General features: G+C 32.1%; 2 protein-coding genes across 4 annotated transcripts in view; one reads left to right on the top strand and one right to left on the bottom strand.

Annotated features, from left to right (window-relative positions):
• LOC127735877 (GPI transamidase component PIG-S-like) overlaps positions 1-9409 on the top strand; it is a 35354-nt gene extending 25945 nt beyond the window's left edge. For both annotated transcript variants that reach the window (XM_052246279.1, XM_052246278.1), the window contains exons 12-16: positions 25-78; positions 1066-1194; positions 2214-2316; positions 3965-4022; positions 7970-9409. In XM_052246279.1, the coding sequence (XP_052102239.1) occupies positions 25-78; positions 1066-1194; positions 2214-2316; positions 3965-4022; positions 7970-8081 (456 nt within the window). In that variant the 3' untranslated portion in view covers positions 8082-9409. The remainder of the gene's footprint in view (positions 1-24; positions 79-1065; positions 1195-2213; positions 2317-3964; positions 4023-7969) is intronic.
• Positions 1-19665, bottom strand: part of LOC127735875 (uncharacterized) — a 125331-nt gene that overhangs the window by 92239 nt on the left and 13427 nt on the right. Inside the window, exon 2 of one of the 2 annotated variants that reach the window (XR_007998631.1) lies at positions 11173-17304. Coding sequence is in view for 1 of the 2 variants with exons in the window: in XM_052246276.1 (XP_052102236.1) it covers positions 15325-17283 (1959 nt within the window). In the remaining variant the exon portion in view is untranslated. Of the gene's footprint in view, positions 1-8566; positions 17305-19665 lie in introns of those variants that run through there. The other variant, XM_052246276.1, reaches the window with a different exon arrangement.

Raw genomic sequence — 19665 nt, 5'->3', positions numbered from 1 at the left:
TCACCTTCTTGTTTTTAATTGTAGTCAGCAGATACAGTAGATATAGCTGACCCTCAGAATAAGATTATTTCTGAATGGGTAAGTGTATAGTATTGAAGGGAGACAATCCATGTTTAAAATTTATTCCTAGGATATTATAGTCCATCTCAATATTTATCAATCATAGCTTAAGATAAAATGGTTGATTTAACAAAAGAACCGAGCTAGCCAATAATGATAAAGAATGTTAAGTTCAGGGTAACTGTTAGATTAAAAAGAATAAATCACCTCAACCTGGTGTCCCAAGAATGATAATTGAGACACAAAGTGATTTAATAAATATAGCAAAACAGTACCCAGAAATATTGAAACTTATACAAGCAATGTAAAATTGATGCACACATTCTTACTTGTGTTTTTAAAATTAATTGATTATTAAAAATAGAAGTTTGAATCCAGTTGAATTTGAAAATCTTTTCTGGTGAATATCTTTTTATATGAACAAAGATTTAGGGTGTATGTCAATGGAACAGCAACCCAATGACAAAAAAAAACAAATAAAAAAGGATGGTCAACATACAGTCTTCAACAATAAACAGGAGGTTGTAGCTTAAATAGTTGTAAATAACAGACTTTCAAAAATCTGCCTTCAAGATTAAATTCTCCAACTGATAAAAGTGTTACAACTCTTCTATAAAAGCATGCAAAGCAAACCTTTGATTAACTTGCTTGCTATGTTTGTTTGGATGTTTGTAAACAAAAGGTAGGTAGTCTGTTTCCGTCTGTTTACTAGTTAATGGAATTTGATTGGACAATAAACATTAACTTCATTGCATGTCAATTTTTATTGTCCAATCAAATCCCAGTATATATAAAACAGACTGAAACTCCGCCTACCTATTGTTTGCAAACATCCAAGCAAACATAGCAAGCAAGTTGATCAAAGGTTTGCTTTGCATGCTTTTATAGAAGAGCTGTAATAAGATATGACGTAAGACAACTACCGACAAGGTTCCTGACTTGGGACAGACAAACAAATGCTGTGTAATTGTGGAGTTATATATTTATATTCTTTTTTTTTCCCAGGAACTAGATAACTGGTTAAGATACAGATGTATAGAAAATCTAGGAACATCAGCATCCACATTAAGATCTTTAGCACAGTTATTAGGAAAAATTAGAAATATGGTTATACAAGATCACATAGGAAAACTGGTTTGTATTTATCATGTTTCTATGTATACAACAATTGCAGCTTTCTTTCAAATGTTAAATCCCATACAGTTATTTAGAATTATATTTGTGTGTAAGCTGGATTTTAGTGTTTATAATTCTGTCCTTTTATTTTGCTATGTTAAATTTTCATCTTGTTATCACTTTTATGGGTTATAAGATATTTCAAACAAAAGTTCCTGTCATGTTTCATCCGTCTGTGGTCCAACACTTTGAAGTTCTGTCCCTTGAAGGGCAAAATATCTTTGAGATTTCTTAGGATAAAGTTTAATATCTTAGTTCCTATCAGATTAAGGCTATTACCCTTCAGATATAGTAGACCTTTCATAGAAACCTTACAACTCTTCATGAGACCCATTGAACCAACTGAAAATAAATATGATAGAAAAGTTCCTTGTTTGGTAGTTACTATGTGACGTTAATTTGGATACTTTTAGATAACCTATGGCCAGCTGAAAACTTGTTTTAAATAAGATCCTTCTTCCTGGCCTTGCGGTCATAAAACTTTTGAGTACAATTTTTGTAATCAGACTCAGTAATCAACCAATCAAAATACTGGATTTGATGTTTCGAGCACAAATATTGTACTCCGAGTACTGAGTAAAGTAGAGTTTATGACAGAGGCCCTGGTGAATTACTGATTAAGTTTTCATAATTTGATGTGGATTGGCACATCACTAAGAAGCCTGCGGGAGTTATGTTGGAAATGTTTCTTTTTCTCTCTAAATGATTACCGGGGTAAGTTAAGCTTAGATGTTATGATGCCAACCTGTAATCAAATGAGGATTTATGAATGAATTGGTTGCATTTTAGCATATGGGAAATATGTTGAAAATTTTTTTCTTTGAAAAATTGTTGTACCAGAAGAATCAAATTATGAAAGAAAAGGTACCTGCTGAGTGTTGTTACTATGGGACTGATCGGTCAACTATAGCTTTATGCATATGACTTCTAAAACTAATCATTCTTTTAGTGACAAAAATATTGTTAATTATTTACAGGTTGAGGAAGCTGTAAGTGCTATTAAAGCTAGTCACAACTATTTAGCACAGGGAAAATTAGATAAAGCTTTCCTCAAGTCAAAACAAGCCTTTAAAGCCTCAGGTAACATTCTAGTATTAACATAAAATCTAATATATTTTACATTGAGTACATGTTGTAATTTTGTACAAATTGTGATTTGTAGACTATTTTACAAGTTCTCATTCCTTTGAGACTTACTTTATTTCACCAGGGGATACAAGTTTATCATTAGTAATTGACCAGCTTGATGTTATTCTCACAAATTTATGTATGTCAACATTCTTTTTAGCACTGCTTTCTTTCTCATAATGATACAACTGAGGACTTGTAAATGTATGTTACAAGCAAAGAACTGATAACTTTTACAAAAGTTTGTCATGTTATAATTTGTACAAAGTTATTACTAATTGAATTTATATATGGTGAACCAACACCTGAAATGGTGATCATATGGTAGGGTAAAAGACTACTTGTACACAACATTTCTAAATATTACTTTACGAATTGAAAATGTATAAATGTATTTTACCAGTTTTTAACCATATTTCTGAAGAAAAGTATCAGTTATTAATATGGTGATGCACTGCGGCTGGTCGGGCAGCTGCCAAACAATGTCTGTGCAATTACTTGAAAACGCTTTGATGAAATCTTTTCAAATTTAGATTTGTCGTTTCCTGTTAATATTTGAAGGTCAAGTTTGATTTTCACGATGTTTTAACTATTATCGTTTTTCAGTTGTAGACCTTTAAGTAGCGAAAAGTAATACTTAGAGCGTTGTCTGTGCAATAACTTAAAAACGCTTTGATGAAATCTTTTAAAATTTACCTGTAGGTATATTGTTTCCTGTGACTATTAGAAGGTCATGTTTGAATTTTACAATTTTAGCTTATATCGTTGATGAGTTATAGACCTTTAAGTAACGTGATACTTAGAGTGTTGTCCATGCGATAACTTGAAGATGAAAATCTTGTGATACTTTGAATGTTGTATGATTTTCGCGATTGTATCTTTTATCAATTTTGAGTAGTAGACCTGCAGATATCAATTTCATGCAGGAAAATCCGGTTTGCTGTCAATCTGACAGCCTCTTGCTTTAATTTTAAATTAAGTATTGATAATTGTAATATTTTCATTGATAATTTTTAAAAAACTTCATCTATTTTGTTCTCCTTTTTATCATTTACAAGGCAGAATAAAGATAGATAATATATAAAACCAGTACATGTACAATCAGCATTAATAGTTTTGTAATGTTAATCAGAGTATGTTCTCGTCCTGAATATTGTTTTAATTTCCCACTGGACGTTAAACAGCCATCTATCCAATTATTGGAGAAATTATGTACATGAATGAATGCAATAAAAAAACATCAGTCTAAGAAAATGTGACAATACCATGGCCAAAAAAAAAACATTACAAATAGACAAGTCCACAAAACACAAGACAGAATACTTAAGATTAAGTAACACCAACCTCATAAAAATTGGGGGGAATTCAGGTGCTCTAGAAGGGTCAGTATTTCATGCTCCGCTAGATACTACTCTTCCTTGGGCATTCTTTGTTTCATGATAATACCTTCTTCATAAGTAGCTTTCATGTAATCATATCTGACTATTTGCAAAAGAAAATATTAAATAGGTTAAATTGCTTTGCAGAAAGATGAAAATTATTACACTCATCAGTCTAACATATATGTATATTTAACTCTTGCCATTTTATTTTATTTCAGAGACAGCTTTCTTTGATCCATCACTCCTAGAATTATTATATTTTCCTGAAGATCAAAAGTAAGTAAAAATTTCCAAATCAATTTTAAGCAGTTATTATTATTATAATTATTATTATTATTATTATTATTATTATTATTATTATTATTACACATGTATTATTATTTTTATTATAATTATCATTTTTCCAAATCAATTTTAAGCATATATTATTATTATTATTATTATTATTATTATTATTATTATTATTTTTCCAAATAAATTTTAAGCAGATATTATTATTATTATTATTAAAACACCAGATTATATATATGATGTATATCATATCTTATTTAACTTTGCACATTCAACATTTTAACTTTTGGTTATTAGGTGTGATATAAAATAGTTTAATATTTTTGGAAACATGAAGCCCTTCATAGATAGCTGAGAAGTTTTATTGTTAACCATCATAAGTAATGCTAACTAGAGGCTCCCAAGAGCCTGTGTCGCTCACCTGATTTTATGTTGGTTTTGGAAATCAAGTAAAAATAGATTAAAATTATAACATATACCCTAATAATGATTGAAGCCAAATTTGGTTTAATAGTGGCCCCGTAATTTAATCAAAAGCAGAAGACTTTTGTAAATTTTAGAGAAATTACCAATAAATTCATTGAAATTGTAGAAAATGACTTTATAAGGACAATGACAAATCAGCTACAAAGTAACAACACTTGGTCAGCTTCTCAAAAAAACATTCATACCATGTTTGGTTTCAATCCATTAGGCGGTTTTCTAGAAGACATTTGTATATATTGCCTGTAGGGTCCTTTGTTAAACTAAGTCTGCATTGGCAGGCATCTTGGTTGATGGATTTGCTACAAAGTAACAACACTTGGTCAGCACCTCATAAGGAACATTCATACCATGTTTGGTTTCATTCCATTCAGTGGTTCTTTAAAAGAAGACATTTGTTGTATTTCCCGTAGGGTCTTATGTTAAACTAAGTTCCCCACTGGCAGCCATCATGGATGACTGATTGGCTACAACGTAACAACACTTGGCCAGCACCTCATTATGAACATTCATGCCATGTTTTGTTTCATTCCATTCAGTGGTTATCTAAAAAAAAACCATTTGTATGTATTTCCCATAGGGTCCTATGTTAAACTAAGTCCCCCGCTGGCGGCCATCTTGGATGATGGATTGGCTTCAAAGTAACAACACTTGGTCAACACCTCATAAGGAACATTCATGCCATGTTTTGTTTCATTCCATTCAGTGGTTCTCTAAAAGAAGACATTTGTATGTATTTCCCATAGGGTCCTATGTTAAACTAAGTCCCCCGCTGGCGGCCATCTTGGATGATGGATTGGCTTCAAAGTAACAACACTTGGTCAACACCTCATAAGGAACATTCATGCCATGTTTTGTTTCATTCCATTCAGTGGTTCTCTAAAAGAAGACATTTGTATGTATTGTCCATAGGGTCCTATGTTAAACGAAGTCCCCCGCTGGCGGCCATCTTGGATGATGGATCGGCTTCAAAGTAGCAACACTTGGTCAGCACCTCATAAGGAACATTCATGCCATGTTTTGTTTCATTCCATTAAGTGGTTCTCTAAAAGAAGACATTTGTATGTATTGTCCATAGGGTCCTATGTTAAACGAAGTCCCCTGCTGGCAGCCGTCTTGGATAATGGATCAGCTTCAAAGTAACAACACTTGGTCAGCACCTCATAAGGAACATTCATGCCATGTTTGGTTTCATTCCATTCAGTGGTTCTCTAAAAGAAGACATTTGTATGTATTGTCCATAGGGTCCTATGTTAAATGAAGTCTGCAGCTGGCGGCCATCTTGGATGATGGATTGGCTTCAAAGTAGCAACACTTGGTCAGCAACTCATAAGGAACATTCATGCCATGTTTGGTTTCATTCCATTCAGTGGTTCTCTAAAAGATGACATTTGTATGTATTGTCCATACGGTCCTATGTTAAACGAAGTCCCCTGCTGGCGGCCATCTTGGATGATGGATCGGCTACAAAGTAACAACACTTGGTCAGCACCTCATAAGGTGGCATGTTTGGTGGTTCTCTAGAAGAAGTTCAAAATGTAAAAAGTTAATGACGACGGACGACGACGGACGATGGACGCCAAGTGATGAGAAAAGCTCACTTGGCCCTTTGGGCCAGGTGAGCTAAAAATCAAGTTGTAACACATGAATAAATGAATTTTGAACTAGGAAAGCTCAGAAAAAAAAGTAAACATTAACTTTTGCAGTTTTTATCAAAATTAGCTCAGCTCCTTTACTTGACACTTTTTAACATATCTTCCTATGCCTGCCTACATTACTAGAGGGGTATAATTTTTCCTATCGTTGCATCATTCTGTCTGTCCATCCTTCTGTTAGTAGGCCCTTCTGTTTGTCCTGTAACAGGTTTAAGGTTGTTTGTGATCATATCAACTTGAACTTAGTACAAATGTGCATTATTAGGTGAACTGTTTAATACATATACCAGATAGGGTTTTGATCTAGATTTCATGGTTCACTGAACACGGAAATGTGATGATGTCCTATAGACATGTATTATTCTTTAATTGATAATTCACTCACTGAAAATCCAAGTCTTTGATAATATCAGACTGCATTAAATATTCTGTTTTGACAGATTGAATTTCTGTTATGAGAATATATTAGTATAGGTATGGCTATCAAGGCATGTAATACAGTTTCTGTTTCACATTGAGGATTTATAATGATAATAATTTACTGTGAAAGTACTTTTATTTGTGGGGTACCAGTTTTTGTAGTATTCCTGATGGCTTTATCCAAGAATTTAAGTGTCCAAGGAAGTATAACTACTGTTGTCCAAATCAAGACATGGAAAGATCCCCATGTTAAGGTTTAACTTCATAGATATGGGCGTATAATCTAGAAAATACATTGAATATCAGCAAAGCAATATGAACTATATATATAATTTTATAACTTCAGACAGGATTTTATCCATTTAATCTTTATTAAACCTAAACTGTACGACTTTAACCTTTGAAATTTTAATTCTCATGAAAATTAGTTTTGATCCATGAAAGTCAGACTTCCAGTGATGATGTGATGATGAAGTGTTCATTTTATCTCCTCATAATTCTCATAAAAAAATAATTTCATATTTGGTTTTCTTTTTATTTCATAAGAATTCATTCTAAAATTCTTCAAAGTACATTTGTAGCATTTTTTATGTAACTGTTTTCTTTAAGTGACATGTTTATGGCCCAAATTACACCTTTGATAATAGTTAATCTGTTGATCATTGGATTTTGGGTTAATTAGTATTGTAACTTCTGATTACACGTTTGGAATAATTGAAATGTTTACTTTGCAATTTCTTTCAATCGATACAATTTGTAAGCATAGATGAATCAGCTTATATTTCCGAAGACAATCATTTTGTAAAAAAATTGATGAATGTTGTCAGTAATGAAAGATCAACAAGTAAGTGAAAATGAACTCCTTATTTTACAATATCCCACAAATCATTATAAAACAGCAAATGATTGTTTTCAAGAATCTTTGTTTTTGATGACTTCAAATTCTTCACTTGATTTTTTTCAGATAATAAAATCCACGAATTTAAGAACCCAAGAACATGTAACTTTTACTCAAACTACGAATATTGATACCCACAAATAAAAGAACTTTCACAGTACTTGCTTACAATTATGCTATCATGCATGCATTTTACAGTTTAAATCTGCAAAATTTTAAGTTCTTTGAAATACATCCCAGTGAGGTACAATGGTTGAACAGTTTGAATGGATTATACAAGAACTGGCATGCTTGTTGTCTCTTACTGCTAACATTTGAACACTAACAATGCTAAATTTCAAAAGTGGACAGGTTGTCTCCTCTTTTTGACTAGTGAGTTTATTTGATTTAAAATTTTTAAGGGATTTGGGCACATTTTTATTTCTTCAGAAAGTTCATCTAGCTATTGGTGGATGATTTTTTTTTTATATTTTCAGATTTGCAATATACATTCCATTGTTTCTACCAATAAGTTTACCTGTGATAGCTTCATTGTACAAGGCATTCAAATGGATTAAAAGTCAAAAAGCTAAAGTGAAACAAGAATGAAATGAAGGTTTATAGCAATAAGTGCAACAGACTTACATGATAATGTTTGAGTTGATAATCAAACTGCTAATTTCCAGCTTGCATTACACAAATATTGTGCTTTTCAAGTCACATCTGCTGGATAAAAAGGAAAACATCTTTTTAGCACTGGTATCTTTTAGGAGTCTTGTGCTTTAGTATTTGTTGACTGAATCAGATTTTAATCAGTTAGGCTTATGTCAACACTTGTGTCATCGTCACGGATTTCAGTATTGTCAACCATCATAATTATTATCATCATTGTGTATCCATTGTCATAGATGTTATAACTGTGATTATTTTGTGTCAATTGATATCAACCTCTTTTTAGGATCGTTTGAACTTTCCTGATTGCAGGGGCATATGCAAATTTCATAATGATTTGATTTGTAAATTTAAATAAAATAACCAAATCTAATTTAATGAATTTTAAGGGCCTTTCTAAAACAAAGTTAAAAACAGAAGACTAAACAAATGCATATTAAGAAATTTATTAATTAAATACATAACATACAAGGTATGAGTAATTGATTAATATTTAGAAATGTTTGTTTCCAATTAGAAATCACACAGTAGTCAACACATGATAATGTCCATTATACATAATTTAAGTACACAAGTTTACTTTTCTGAACCCCCCCTCAAAAAAAAAAAAATTCATCCTCTTGTATTATTTCAAAAAGTGCTTTGGACACACACCATTCATAAAATTATATATATTTTGATATACAATTTAAAAGTTCAAGCATGTTTTAGGTGTAGTGAATCAACACATGAGCTGCATTGGATAGAAACCGACCTTATGCAAGTGCATGTATACATGTACATGTATAAGACTTTCATCGATTTTGGAACATTCAAATACGAAATAAAAGATGAACTTTGGTCTGTTTTGTAGGGTTCTTATAACAGCTCAATTTTCGAACAGTTTAAGACTGCATATAGATTTTTTCAGCCCGAAATAAGTTAACAGATGTATTGATATTCATTTGCATAAGGTCGATTTCTATCCGACACAGTTCACATTTTTCTAAAGTGCTGATGAAGGAAAAGTAAGATTTCTTGCTGGATGACAGTATTGTCAATATATATACCTGAAGCACTACAGTTTGCACCACTTAAGTTGTGAAAGTTACAAAAGTAAAAACCCCATGTAAAATGATATCCTCAACTGTATGAAAGATATTTAGATGATTTTGTTATATTAAGACTTTCAACAAGTCATACATACCATATAATGGTATGCTATTTTATATGATCTTTTTTTTTTAATGTTTTGCCTTTTTGTTAATAAACATTATTTTGATACACCTTTAGTTTTATTTTTACATTGAAATATATTCAGGCTTATATGCAATACAGGACAGAGACAGCAATTTGCTTCAATTTTGAGAATAGAAAAATGTATTTTTGAATGATTAATTGATGTTTTCTTATGCCGCTTCAGCACAAAATGGCTATATTACAGCGATGTATTGTTGAAAGATGCTTGCAATACATGTTTCCATTTTCAATTAACACTTGGTAATTTGTCTAGCTGTTTCATAGGTTTGAAAACTGAAATCAAATTTTAGATAAATGATTGGTGTTATCTAAGAGTTCTGGTTGATGACCCCTTCTACCATCAGGTATGGCTTCCAAATTTACAGAAAAAAGAAATTTTGATAACCAAAATCAATAATCAAATTCATTGATCAAGTTATAATAAAGCATGTCTAATTGATGTTAATTGCCACAAAACTTTGTCTAAACAGCATGTTTTTACTCTTAAACAATTATGGTTTATGATTCCAACTGTTAATGTTATTAAACACTGCTGAAATTTGGCAAAAATGTTCCATAATAAAGTTTGGAAAATATTGTAAAATTCCATTGCTATCAAACTGAGTAAATGGCACTATTCTGTTAAGAATAGTAGTTGATGAACCTTACTGCTATCAACACAATTACTAAAATAGAAAGTTGGTAAATTTTAGAATTGTAAAGAAACTATGGAAAAAGTGAGTTTCTATGAAACTTTGATATATTGATGTCCTCATTTTTGGAATGATTGGAACTATCTTTCCTAAGGCACCGGCCTCCCAAACTTGGAACTATCTTTCCTAAGGCACCGGCCTCCCAAACAAGAAGTACAAAATGTAACACAGGTTAGCTACTAAATTTACAAAATGTATACACACTAAAATATAGTTCTATATAGTTCTCATGTCTGTGCACATATGAACAGTGAAAAGCTTGTGTTATATCTTTGGAGCAAGTCATTGAAGTATGTAAGGCTTTTTTTCATTTTAATTAGGTAAGAGTAATGATACAATACCTGTTTGATTGACAACTGTCATGCTCACTAAACAATCAGAGACAAGGTGGGGCCTAATTACAATGTCCCACCTCCTTTAATGCCAATCATATTAACCAAATTACTAATCATCCTCAGTCTTACATAATTAAACAGACCCTTCATTATACATCTCAATACACAAATACTTGACCTCATTATTGAATACACAAATGTATATACATGTATATAGAAATGATAGATTTATTCATTGCTGATTAAAACTTTTCATCTACACTACATAAAGTGATTCTATAAATTATGTCTGAAAGATAAATGATTAAGGATTAGCAAGATATATTTTTTTCAAAAGAAAAGACAAAATATGAAATCTAGATATAAAAAAGGTATTCAAGTAAGGTCTATATTTTACTTGATAAATCTGTGCAATCCTCATCTGTAATTAATCAATAATTTAGGTTACACTTATCAGTGATTGGCTTGAAACCGTAAGTAAAATTTCAATACTCTTAACCTAAGTAATCCGATATTTTTTATACGACCGCAAAAAATTTGCGTTTGTATAATGCTATCATGTCGTCGTCATCTGAAGACACTTTTGGTTTCCGGATAATAACTTTAGTTTAAGTGAATGGATCTCTATGAAATTTTACCAGAAGGTTCAATACCACAAAAGGAAGGTTGGGATTGTTTTTGGGGGTTATGATACTAACAGTTTAGGAATTAGGGGCCAAAAAGGGGCCAAAAACAAGCATTTTTGTAGTTTCCAGACAGTACCTTGTGTGTAAGTGTATGTATCTCTCTGAAATTGTACAAGGTTCCATATCACAAAGGGAAGGCTGGGATTGAGTTTTAGGGTAATTGCCTTAAACGTTCAGGAATTAGGGGCAAAAAAGGAGCCAAAAAACAAGCATTTTTCTAGTTTGCAGACAATGAATTACTTGTGTTTAAGTGTATGGATCTCTCTGAAATTGTACTACAAGGTTCCATACCACAAAGGGAAGGCTGGGATTGAGTTTGGGGGTAATTTCCCCAAATGTTTAGAAATTAGCTTAGTATCCAGACAATAACTTGTGTTAAAATTTATGGAACTCTTTGAAATTGTACATTTTTGCTGAAAAGAAAATAATCTTCAAAATTTTAAAAAAAATTGGGGGTGGGGGGTCTAAAAGTTTGGGGGAGATTTTTTAAGTCTTTAATTTTTGGGGGTTCTAAACTTGTATTACTATTTTGGATATTTGGCCCCATTTTTAAATTGAGGTCCAAAGGGTCAAAAATTAAACTTTGTTTGATTTCATCAAAAACTGAATTATTGCGGCCCTATGATATGCTGAATCTTATTGTGCATTTAGATTTTTTTATTTTGGGCCCTGTTTTCAAATTAGTCTATATTAAGGTTTGAAGGGTCCAAAATTAAACTTTGTTTGATTTCAACTAAAATTAAATTTTTGGTGTTTTTTGATATGCTGAATCTAACCATGTTGTTAGATTTTGGATATCAGACCATACTAGGTAAATTAAATGTCCCATTTAAAATTTTCAAGATCTTTGACCACATTTATTTTGTGTATGAAACCTATATTATGTTAAAAATTTGATCACAGTCCAAATTCAGACATTATCAAGCTTGAATATTGTGTCCAAACTTGTACCAACTGTTCAGGGTTCGACCTCTGCGGTTATATCAGGCTGCGCTACATGAAGCATTTTATTTGATTTATTCCCCATCAAATGTCTTTTGACAATATTAGTCATTTGAATACAGGAAGTGTATTTTTACAATTAAGAATGAATCCCCATTTCAATAAAAGAAGTTTTTTTTAATTTGTTTATGTTGAAAAAGTACATATAGTCAATGCCCTTTTCTGTAAAATATTAAATTAAGATTGAATTAAATACTCTTCAAATTTAAACTTCATTGTCATATAACCATGATAATTGTTTTCAAAATCAATAACCAATTAATTATAATAATAGTATACCTATGTTTCAACTTACAAAATGCCCCCAAAACAACCTTTTTAGATTAATTTTTGAAGACATTAAAGATCTTAGTTTCAAGTCTATTTGTTGGTCCCATGTCCTACAAGGATAATTGATAAACCTTATTAGATGTATCTTTATTTGGTAATTTCTTCTGTTTCTAAGAATAAAACATAACTGGTGAAACATGTAACAAGGGAAGGTTATTTGGTTGAGATATGAAATTGCAATTTACACGAAAAATTTGTGCAAATTAGGGGACTTGCTATCATTGATTCACATTTAGCTCATTTCATCTACTGAAAAAGTGTTTATCCTTCTAAAGACCTGCAGTTAATGCAATTATCATCAATAGTGCTATTTTAATGTTCTTTTTTGTCCACACCATACCTAAATATAAAGAAAGACGAAAGATACCAAAGAGACATTCAAACTCATTAATCGAAAATAAACTGACAATGCCATGGCAAAAACGAAAAAGACCAAAAGACAAACAACAGTATACAAAACATAACATAAAAAACTAAAGACTGAGCATCATGAACCCCAACAAAAACCGTTGGTGATCTCAAGTGTTCCACATGTGGGACCCGTCATGTTGTCATGTAAGTACACGCCCAGGTATTATCTAATTTGGTAGGTCACATTCTAGGAAAAGGGAATGGGATTGTAGTTACAATTGGAACATATGTGTGTTCTGAAAATCATTATGCATTAGCAAAAGCTGAAACTATGTGTTATGAAGTTCTCGTGCATCAGCAGTGTTATGATAAAAGTAAAATAACAAAAATACCGAACTCCAAGGAAAATTCAAAACGGAAAGTCCTTTATCAAATGGCAATATCAAAAGCTCAAACACATCAAATGAATGGAAAACAACTGTCATATTGATGAATTTGTACCTTGTGTATTAGCAATACCTGTAGGTGTGCTAAGAAAGGTCTTGTACATTATCCATTCCTGAAACTGAGTGTTATGAAAGGCCTTACCCATTAGGAATAACTGAAACCATATGTGTTATGGAAGGCCTTGTGCATTATCAATACATTAAACTGTGTTATCGAAGCCAGAAGGTCATGTGCATTATCATTTCCTGAAACTAATTGTGTTATGAAAGGCCTGATGTATTAATAATACCTGAAACCATGTGTGTTATGGAAGGCCGTGTGCATTAGCAATACCATAAACGATATGTAATATTCTATACTGAGCAGTAAAAATAAAATTAATTAGAATGATTTACTGAATGTCTCTGCATGAAGACTTATTGCTGTTCCCATAAGATCATAGTTTTAAGAGGAAGATTATTGTAATGTTTGTTGATCGTTATAGTTACAAATACGAAGAATCTTCTTGTAGCAATACATGTTTCACGCTGGCGAAGGTGTTATGTAACTTACGACGTTTGGCGGGAAAGTTAGTGGTCGGGTCGAAGGTTATAGCGGTTTCGAAAGGGATACTCTATGTTTAGTAAGGGGAACATTTAATTAACACCCCTATCCAGGAAATAATGTATCTGACCAGGGATATGTAAGCGAAAGAGAAAAAACATTTGAGTTCTGCCAATGTTCTTAAAAAGAAGACCAGTGAATCAACAATGTTAGATATAAGTTGCGTAAGAGCTAGATTATTGTGAGAACACTTTGTTTTGGGTACAAATTGATCTGACATAAAAAAAAAACTTACCAGGCTTATAATTTTGTACCCCAGACGCTCTTTTTGTCTTCAAAAGACTCATCAGTGGCGCTCGAATAAAAAAAAAAATAAACGGTAAATTAAAGTAAGAAGTTGAAGAGCATTAAGGACCAATATTCTAAAGGTAGTGACAGACTCACTCGGAGGACAGACTGTACCAGCCCGCACTGTTTAATAGTGGCAGACCGCCCCATCCAGAGGACAGGCTGTAAGATAATATAATGTTTGTATTGTTCATTTTGCCTTATATCCATAAGAACCAGTGAATATATTTATTGCGTTGTGTAATAATAAGTACATACTTAAAGATTTGCTCTAGTACAAAACATTTTATCGCAACGTATTATTTGCACAAACCCATCCATTAATCGGGTTTTCCCTTTTAAAATAGTGTATTTTAATGGGAACTTTGCACATGGGCATGAACCAATTTCGGATTCAGTTTGGGTTGGGTTGGGTTGGGGTTGGGGGGTTTGGGGGGGGGGGGGGGATTGTAAAAGAGGGCGTGCTCTCGCACTCCTCTGATTAGAAAAAATATTTGTTTTTTTTGGCATAAAATCTTCCAAAATATATTCATTGTTGGGAATTGCGCCCCTCTTTAAAAAGCCGTTCACCCGCCTCTGCTGAACCTCCTTTTTCTTTGCATTTTTGTTTCTTTTAATGTTTCTTTCAATATTCCAACTTATTTTTACTTATTTAATGTGATCTACTTCCAATTCATACGGTATTACAATTGCAGTAGTTTTATTTGCTACCTTCTGTAACACATGTGACTGTATGCGGCTATAATGCGTAAGTCACAACTCCAAATTATTCAGTCGCATATTGTAAAACATTTGTTAGTGATAATAGTACGTGAGTCACAACTCCAAATTATTCAGTCGCGTGTTGTAACACATTTGTTTGTGATGATTATACGTAAGTCACAACTCCGAATTATTCAGTCGCATATTGTAACACATTTGTTAGTGATGATAGTACGTGAGGCATAACTCCAAATTATTTAGTCGAGTATTGTAACACATTTGTTGGTTGTGATAATACTTGAGTCACAACTCCGAATTATTCAGTCGCGTATTGTAACACATTTGTTGGTTGTGATTATACACAAGTCACAACTCAAACGTGTTCGGTGTGGCGGCGGCGGCTACTCAAATCATAATATTGAGTTTGCTAGCGGCTATTATCCACGAGTATTCTGCCATGCTTTATAATTTGTATATGGCGATAGATTTCTATCGGAATGCTCAATCAGAGTGCACTCAAATGTGACAGTCGTAATAAAGCACTGGTTTTATGTTCCCTATCAATATTAGCTACCATCTGAAAAACATGTCTAGAGAAATCCAATTCTCCTATCATTTGATAAGCAACTCCATAACAAACCAATGATTTCAAAAGATGTAGAAACACACCATTATCACTATTCACGGTCCGGTATATTGCCAAACGTATCTGGTTTATAGAATCTTTGCACTTTGGGAGGTCATTGAGATGAAAAAAGCATAGGAACTTGAGGAAATAAGCATATGATAAGTGTGGAAAAGGAGTAACATATTTGATTACATCCAGTTGTAATTCTGTAGGAATAATCGACGATCTAAGGTAAAAGTGAAGATCACTGCTTGTCACTGCCTTCAAAATTGTGATGATCTTTTCTTGTTTCATCGAATCTAGCATGGATTGATGGGTTTCATTAAAAATTACAAGTGAACGCTTCGGAGGAATATAGATATGTTCGTCATTGCATTTTGACAATACATAATTCAAAATTCTTAATGCTATTCCGTGTCTTTTATAAGTTTGAAATAATGTTGCAATCATCAGCCATCCCGAAACTGCATCTGAATTTACACCAACCAACAGATGGCCGAGATCACATCTGTATTTGAAGTACAATCTTTTGTTGTTTGGTTTGTACGGGAAATATTTTGTCTGCGGTCTAATCTGGTGTGCAAGTGACATAATCAAAATGAAAATGTCTTTTGATAAACTGGTTCTAGAATAATGTAACAAGCTTTTTAGCAGTATATATGTGTTTTCACAATAATATATTCCAAGGCCACAAGCCATAAAATGTATAAGATCTTGTACTAATCTAGTTTGTTCAGTAAATTCTTTTGTTTCAAATGAAGGCGTAAAATAACTACATAAATATTCTGAAGATGAAAAACACGCAATCCCTGCTTTGAATGCATTTTGAAGGAACTCGATCAGCTTAATTCGGTTGTTGAAATTGAATCGCAAATAAAGCAAATTATTTTCAGGAATAAAATAATGCAATAAAGTAGAGTATTCTATACAATATATTAATCTGTATAAGCAGTTCATAAAGCATGGTATAATATTGTCAGGTCTCCAAGTAGATGGTTCGGATTCTTCTAACATCCAAAACATCAGCGTCTTTAGGAAATATGAACATAACAAACCTTTAAAATCTCCATTTTTATCTACAATATCTTTCAGGAATATTTTCAACAAAGAATAAACAAGTAAATGCGTGTGGTTAAAAGAAAATATCAGCATTTTTTCGGCTACTGAAAATGATATGCGCCATTCAATATCTTCATTTATTGAACCTTTGTAGCCAATCGGCACAAATAAAACACCACACGCTAATATTTTTGAGGTAAGCTCAGAAGAAGGCCAAGTTGTGCGGGACCTGTTAATCCATGGCTGTGCATGGGATATCCACTTGTCACATTTAAGGCAAAATGCAAAATCAAAGTCTTCTTTGTCATCTGATAAGCATGGACCGTGAATGTTTATCAGTGGAGGGGAGTTTGCTGATAACAAATTAAGCTGATGTCGTTTATATATATCGTTTGAGAGAAACTTTTGAAGGCCATTTCCTTCCACAATACGCTTCAAAGACTTAGGAATAGCTTTTTCATTAAACACCCGTAGGCGGGTAAAACATGGTTGTGTGTCCAATGTATCCATTACCAAAGGAACCTTCCTTCCCTTTACGACATCTTTTTCGGATTCATGAACTATGAAGTAAGAATCAATGTACATTAAATCAATATCGCTACCTTTTAAATCGAGACCCTCGCCTCTACTTCCGCTGCCTATTTGTGGAAAATCGGATTGAGCTCCAGCATCATTTATTATAAATGCTAATCGCCTCGCTTTCACAATCTTCTCAGTGCCAATCTTATTGCGTAAATAATTATAAAAGCGTAATGATTCTGCTCTGTCAGCTGACATGTTCTCCAATCTTTCTTTTATCTGAATAAGATTTTTGAAAATCCAGTCGTTATCACATTTTATCAATACTTCATGATTATTAAGTATTCATGCTTTATTTTGCTCACTTCGAAATATGTACATTTACTTATCAAATCAGAATGTTTACAAATTCAAATGCAGGGATAACCATTATGAATCAGAGCAAATTGGTGTGCCTATTGTTTGTATAATGTGTATTGCCTCCCCAACTTTGACAATATAACGGAGCTATAAATAATGGTCGCACTATTTTCTTCGGAAAATGCTTCTACCAAGTCAAGACTATGGCAGTTGTTTTTTTATCTGTTCCGTTGATATATTGCCATTGATTTTGTCAGTTTTTATGGACTTCCCCCTTTTTGAAATTGCCTTGGAATTAGGTATTTTTTTATATTTTTTTGTCAAATTGATAATATAAAACAGCTTTAGAAAATAAAGAATGTGTCCCCTATGTAAAATAGATGTGGATGATGAATTTCAGTTTTTATCTATTTGTATACATCTTAATAACCATAGGAAAGAAAGTTTTACTGAAAATAATGAAATTGTTCCTTGTTTCATTTCAACGAGAAATGAATACAAATTTGATAAATTATTTTTTCTGATGAAGAATACTTTTTTTGCCATGGCGTTGTCAGTTTATTTTCGACTTATGAGTTTGAATGTCCCTTTTGTATCTTTCGCCTCTATTTTAGGTCTAACTCCACCAGAAAAATGTACGTTTGACCAACATGTATCCTTGTAATGAAAAAAATCAGTCCTAAAATGTTGACAAAAAATAATATATTATGCAAATTACAGAATGATGAGATTAATGTAAAAGAGAGACGAAAGGAACCAAAGGGAAATTCATACTCATAATTAGCTTTAATTATCTCTGATATTTTAATAAATTTAAATTTCAATATTTTTTTTCTTCGGCCTAAATTGAATATTCCTGTATAAAGGAAACTTCGAGTAATCCTAGAACTTTCATCTTTTTTTAACAGGAAGTATATCATAAAATGAATAGCTACTTGTTTCGTTCTCGTTTTCCGATGAAGAAAATAAAACGAAACTTTCTAATAAAACAAATAATGATAAGATGTATCTCTGTCAAAAATTTACCTCTAGCTTCACGTACGATATTCACAGAATTCAGTTATAAATTTAATCATTTTCAGTTACGAGCATTATAGCATGCTCACGAATTGAGTTTTTTTGTTGCAAAACTACAATTTTTTGCTTTGTTACAAAAATAAAACTTTTGTAATCATAACCAACGAGCAAATATGAAATTATTGATAATCAACTTAGATTACACTATTGCACTTTTGCCTAGTGAACCTCAGGTAAAACCGTTTCAGTGAAATAGGGCGAGAACCTTAAGTTTATACTATAGCAACGTTCAAGTCTACCTTTCTGGTTATAAACTGTTTACAGAAAGAAAAAATAATCGAAACAAATTGAAGTGAAAAAGACAATTTTTAATTATTCCAGAAACATTTCTATTTCGTAAAAACAACACAAGTTTTCGCTTGAGAAAATATTCTGCATTGTAATCTTGGAATCACGGACATTAAACAATTGATTAATCTATTGGACATTACAAATTGGCAATTGATGAACTATTATTATATTCAGAGACAATTGAAGGAACATTATTATATTCAAAGACAATTGATGAACTATTAGTATATTCAGAAAGTCTCGCGTCTTCTATATTGAGGTACCAGGAGTAATTAGAAAGATTGCCGCACAAACTTTCTTTTCTTTCAATCGCACCAAAGTCATCATCGACATTAGATATCTTATACGATGTCTAATGAACATGAAACATGTTTCTTTTCAAGAATATGCTTCATCAGGTATTTCTTTTTCTTTTTAATCATGTTTACATTATTATTCCTTGGCACCAAATATTTGGAAAGCATAAGATTAGACAATTAAATATCATAAAAAGGGCCTATTTTAGTGTTAACTAATTAATGAACTGGAAAGGAGTAGGCCCGGTAAGACCTCTTTTTGGCCCCAAAATATAGCAGTTTTACAAAATTGTTAAAATGTAAACTTTTAGTTATTTATTGGAAAGAAGAATGCGTCTGCTACGTAAATATGGGCTGTTTTTGAAAATACAATGCCCATATATCGGGAACTAGCATCATTAATTCGTGCAAAGTTACTGAAATCTTCACAATTTTAACATTTTAGTTAAATTTTAGACGGTTTTCGTCTTAAATGAAAGTGGCCGCATTTGTGTTCATTCTTAATATTGAAATGTAAGTTGTATTTGATGATAATACATAACATATATAAAGGTTGAGGATGAACACGGATGCGGCCATTTTCATTTTTGACAAAAACCATCTGAAAAGTGACATT

The sequence above is a fragment of the Mytilus californianus genome, unplaced genomic scaffold (assembly GCF_021869535.1).
Source record: "Mytilus californianus isolate M0D057914Y unplaced genomic scaffold, xbMytCali1.0.p SCAF_3, whole genome shotgun sequence".
NCBI lineage: Eukaryota > Metazoa > Mollusca > Bivalvia > Mytilida > Mytilidae > Mytilus > Mytilus californianus.
Note: the sequence above shows the minus strand (reverse complement) of the source record. Positions and strands in the feature narration are given on the sequence as shown.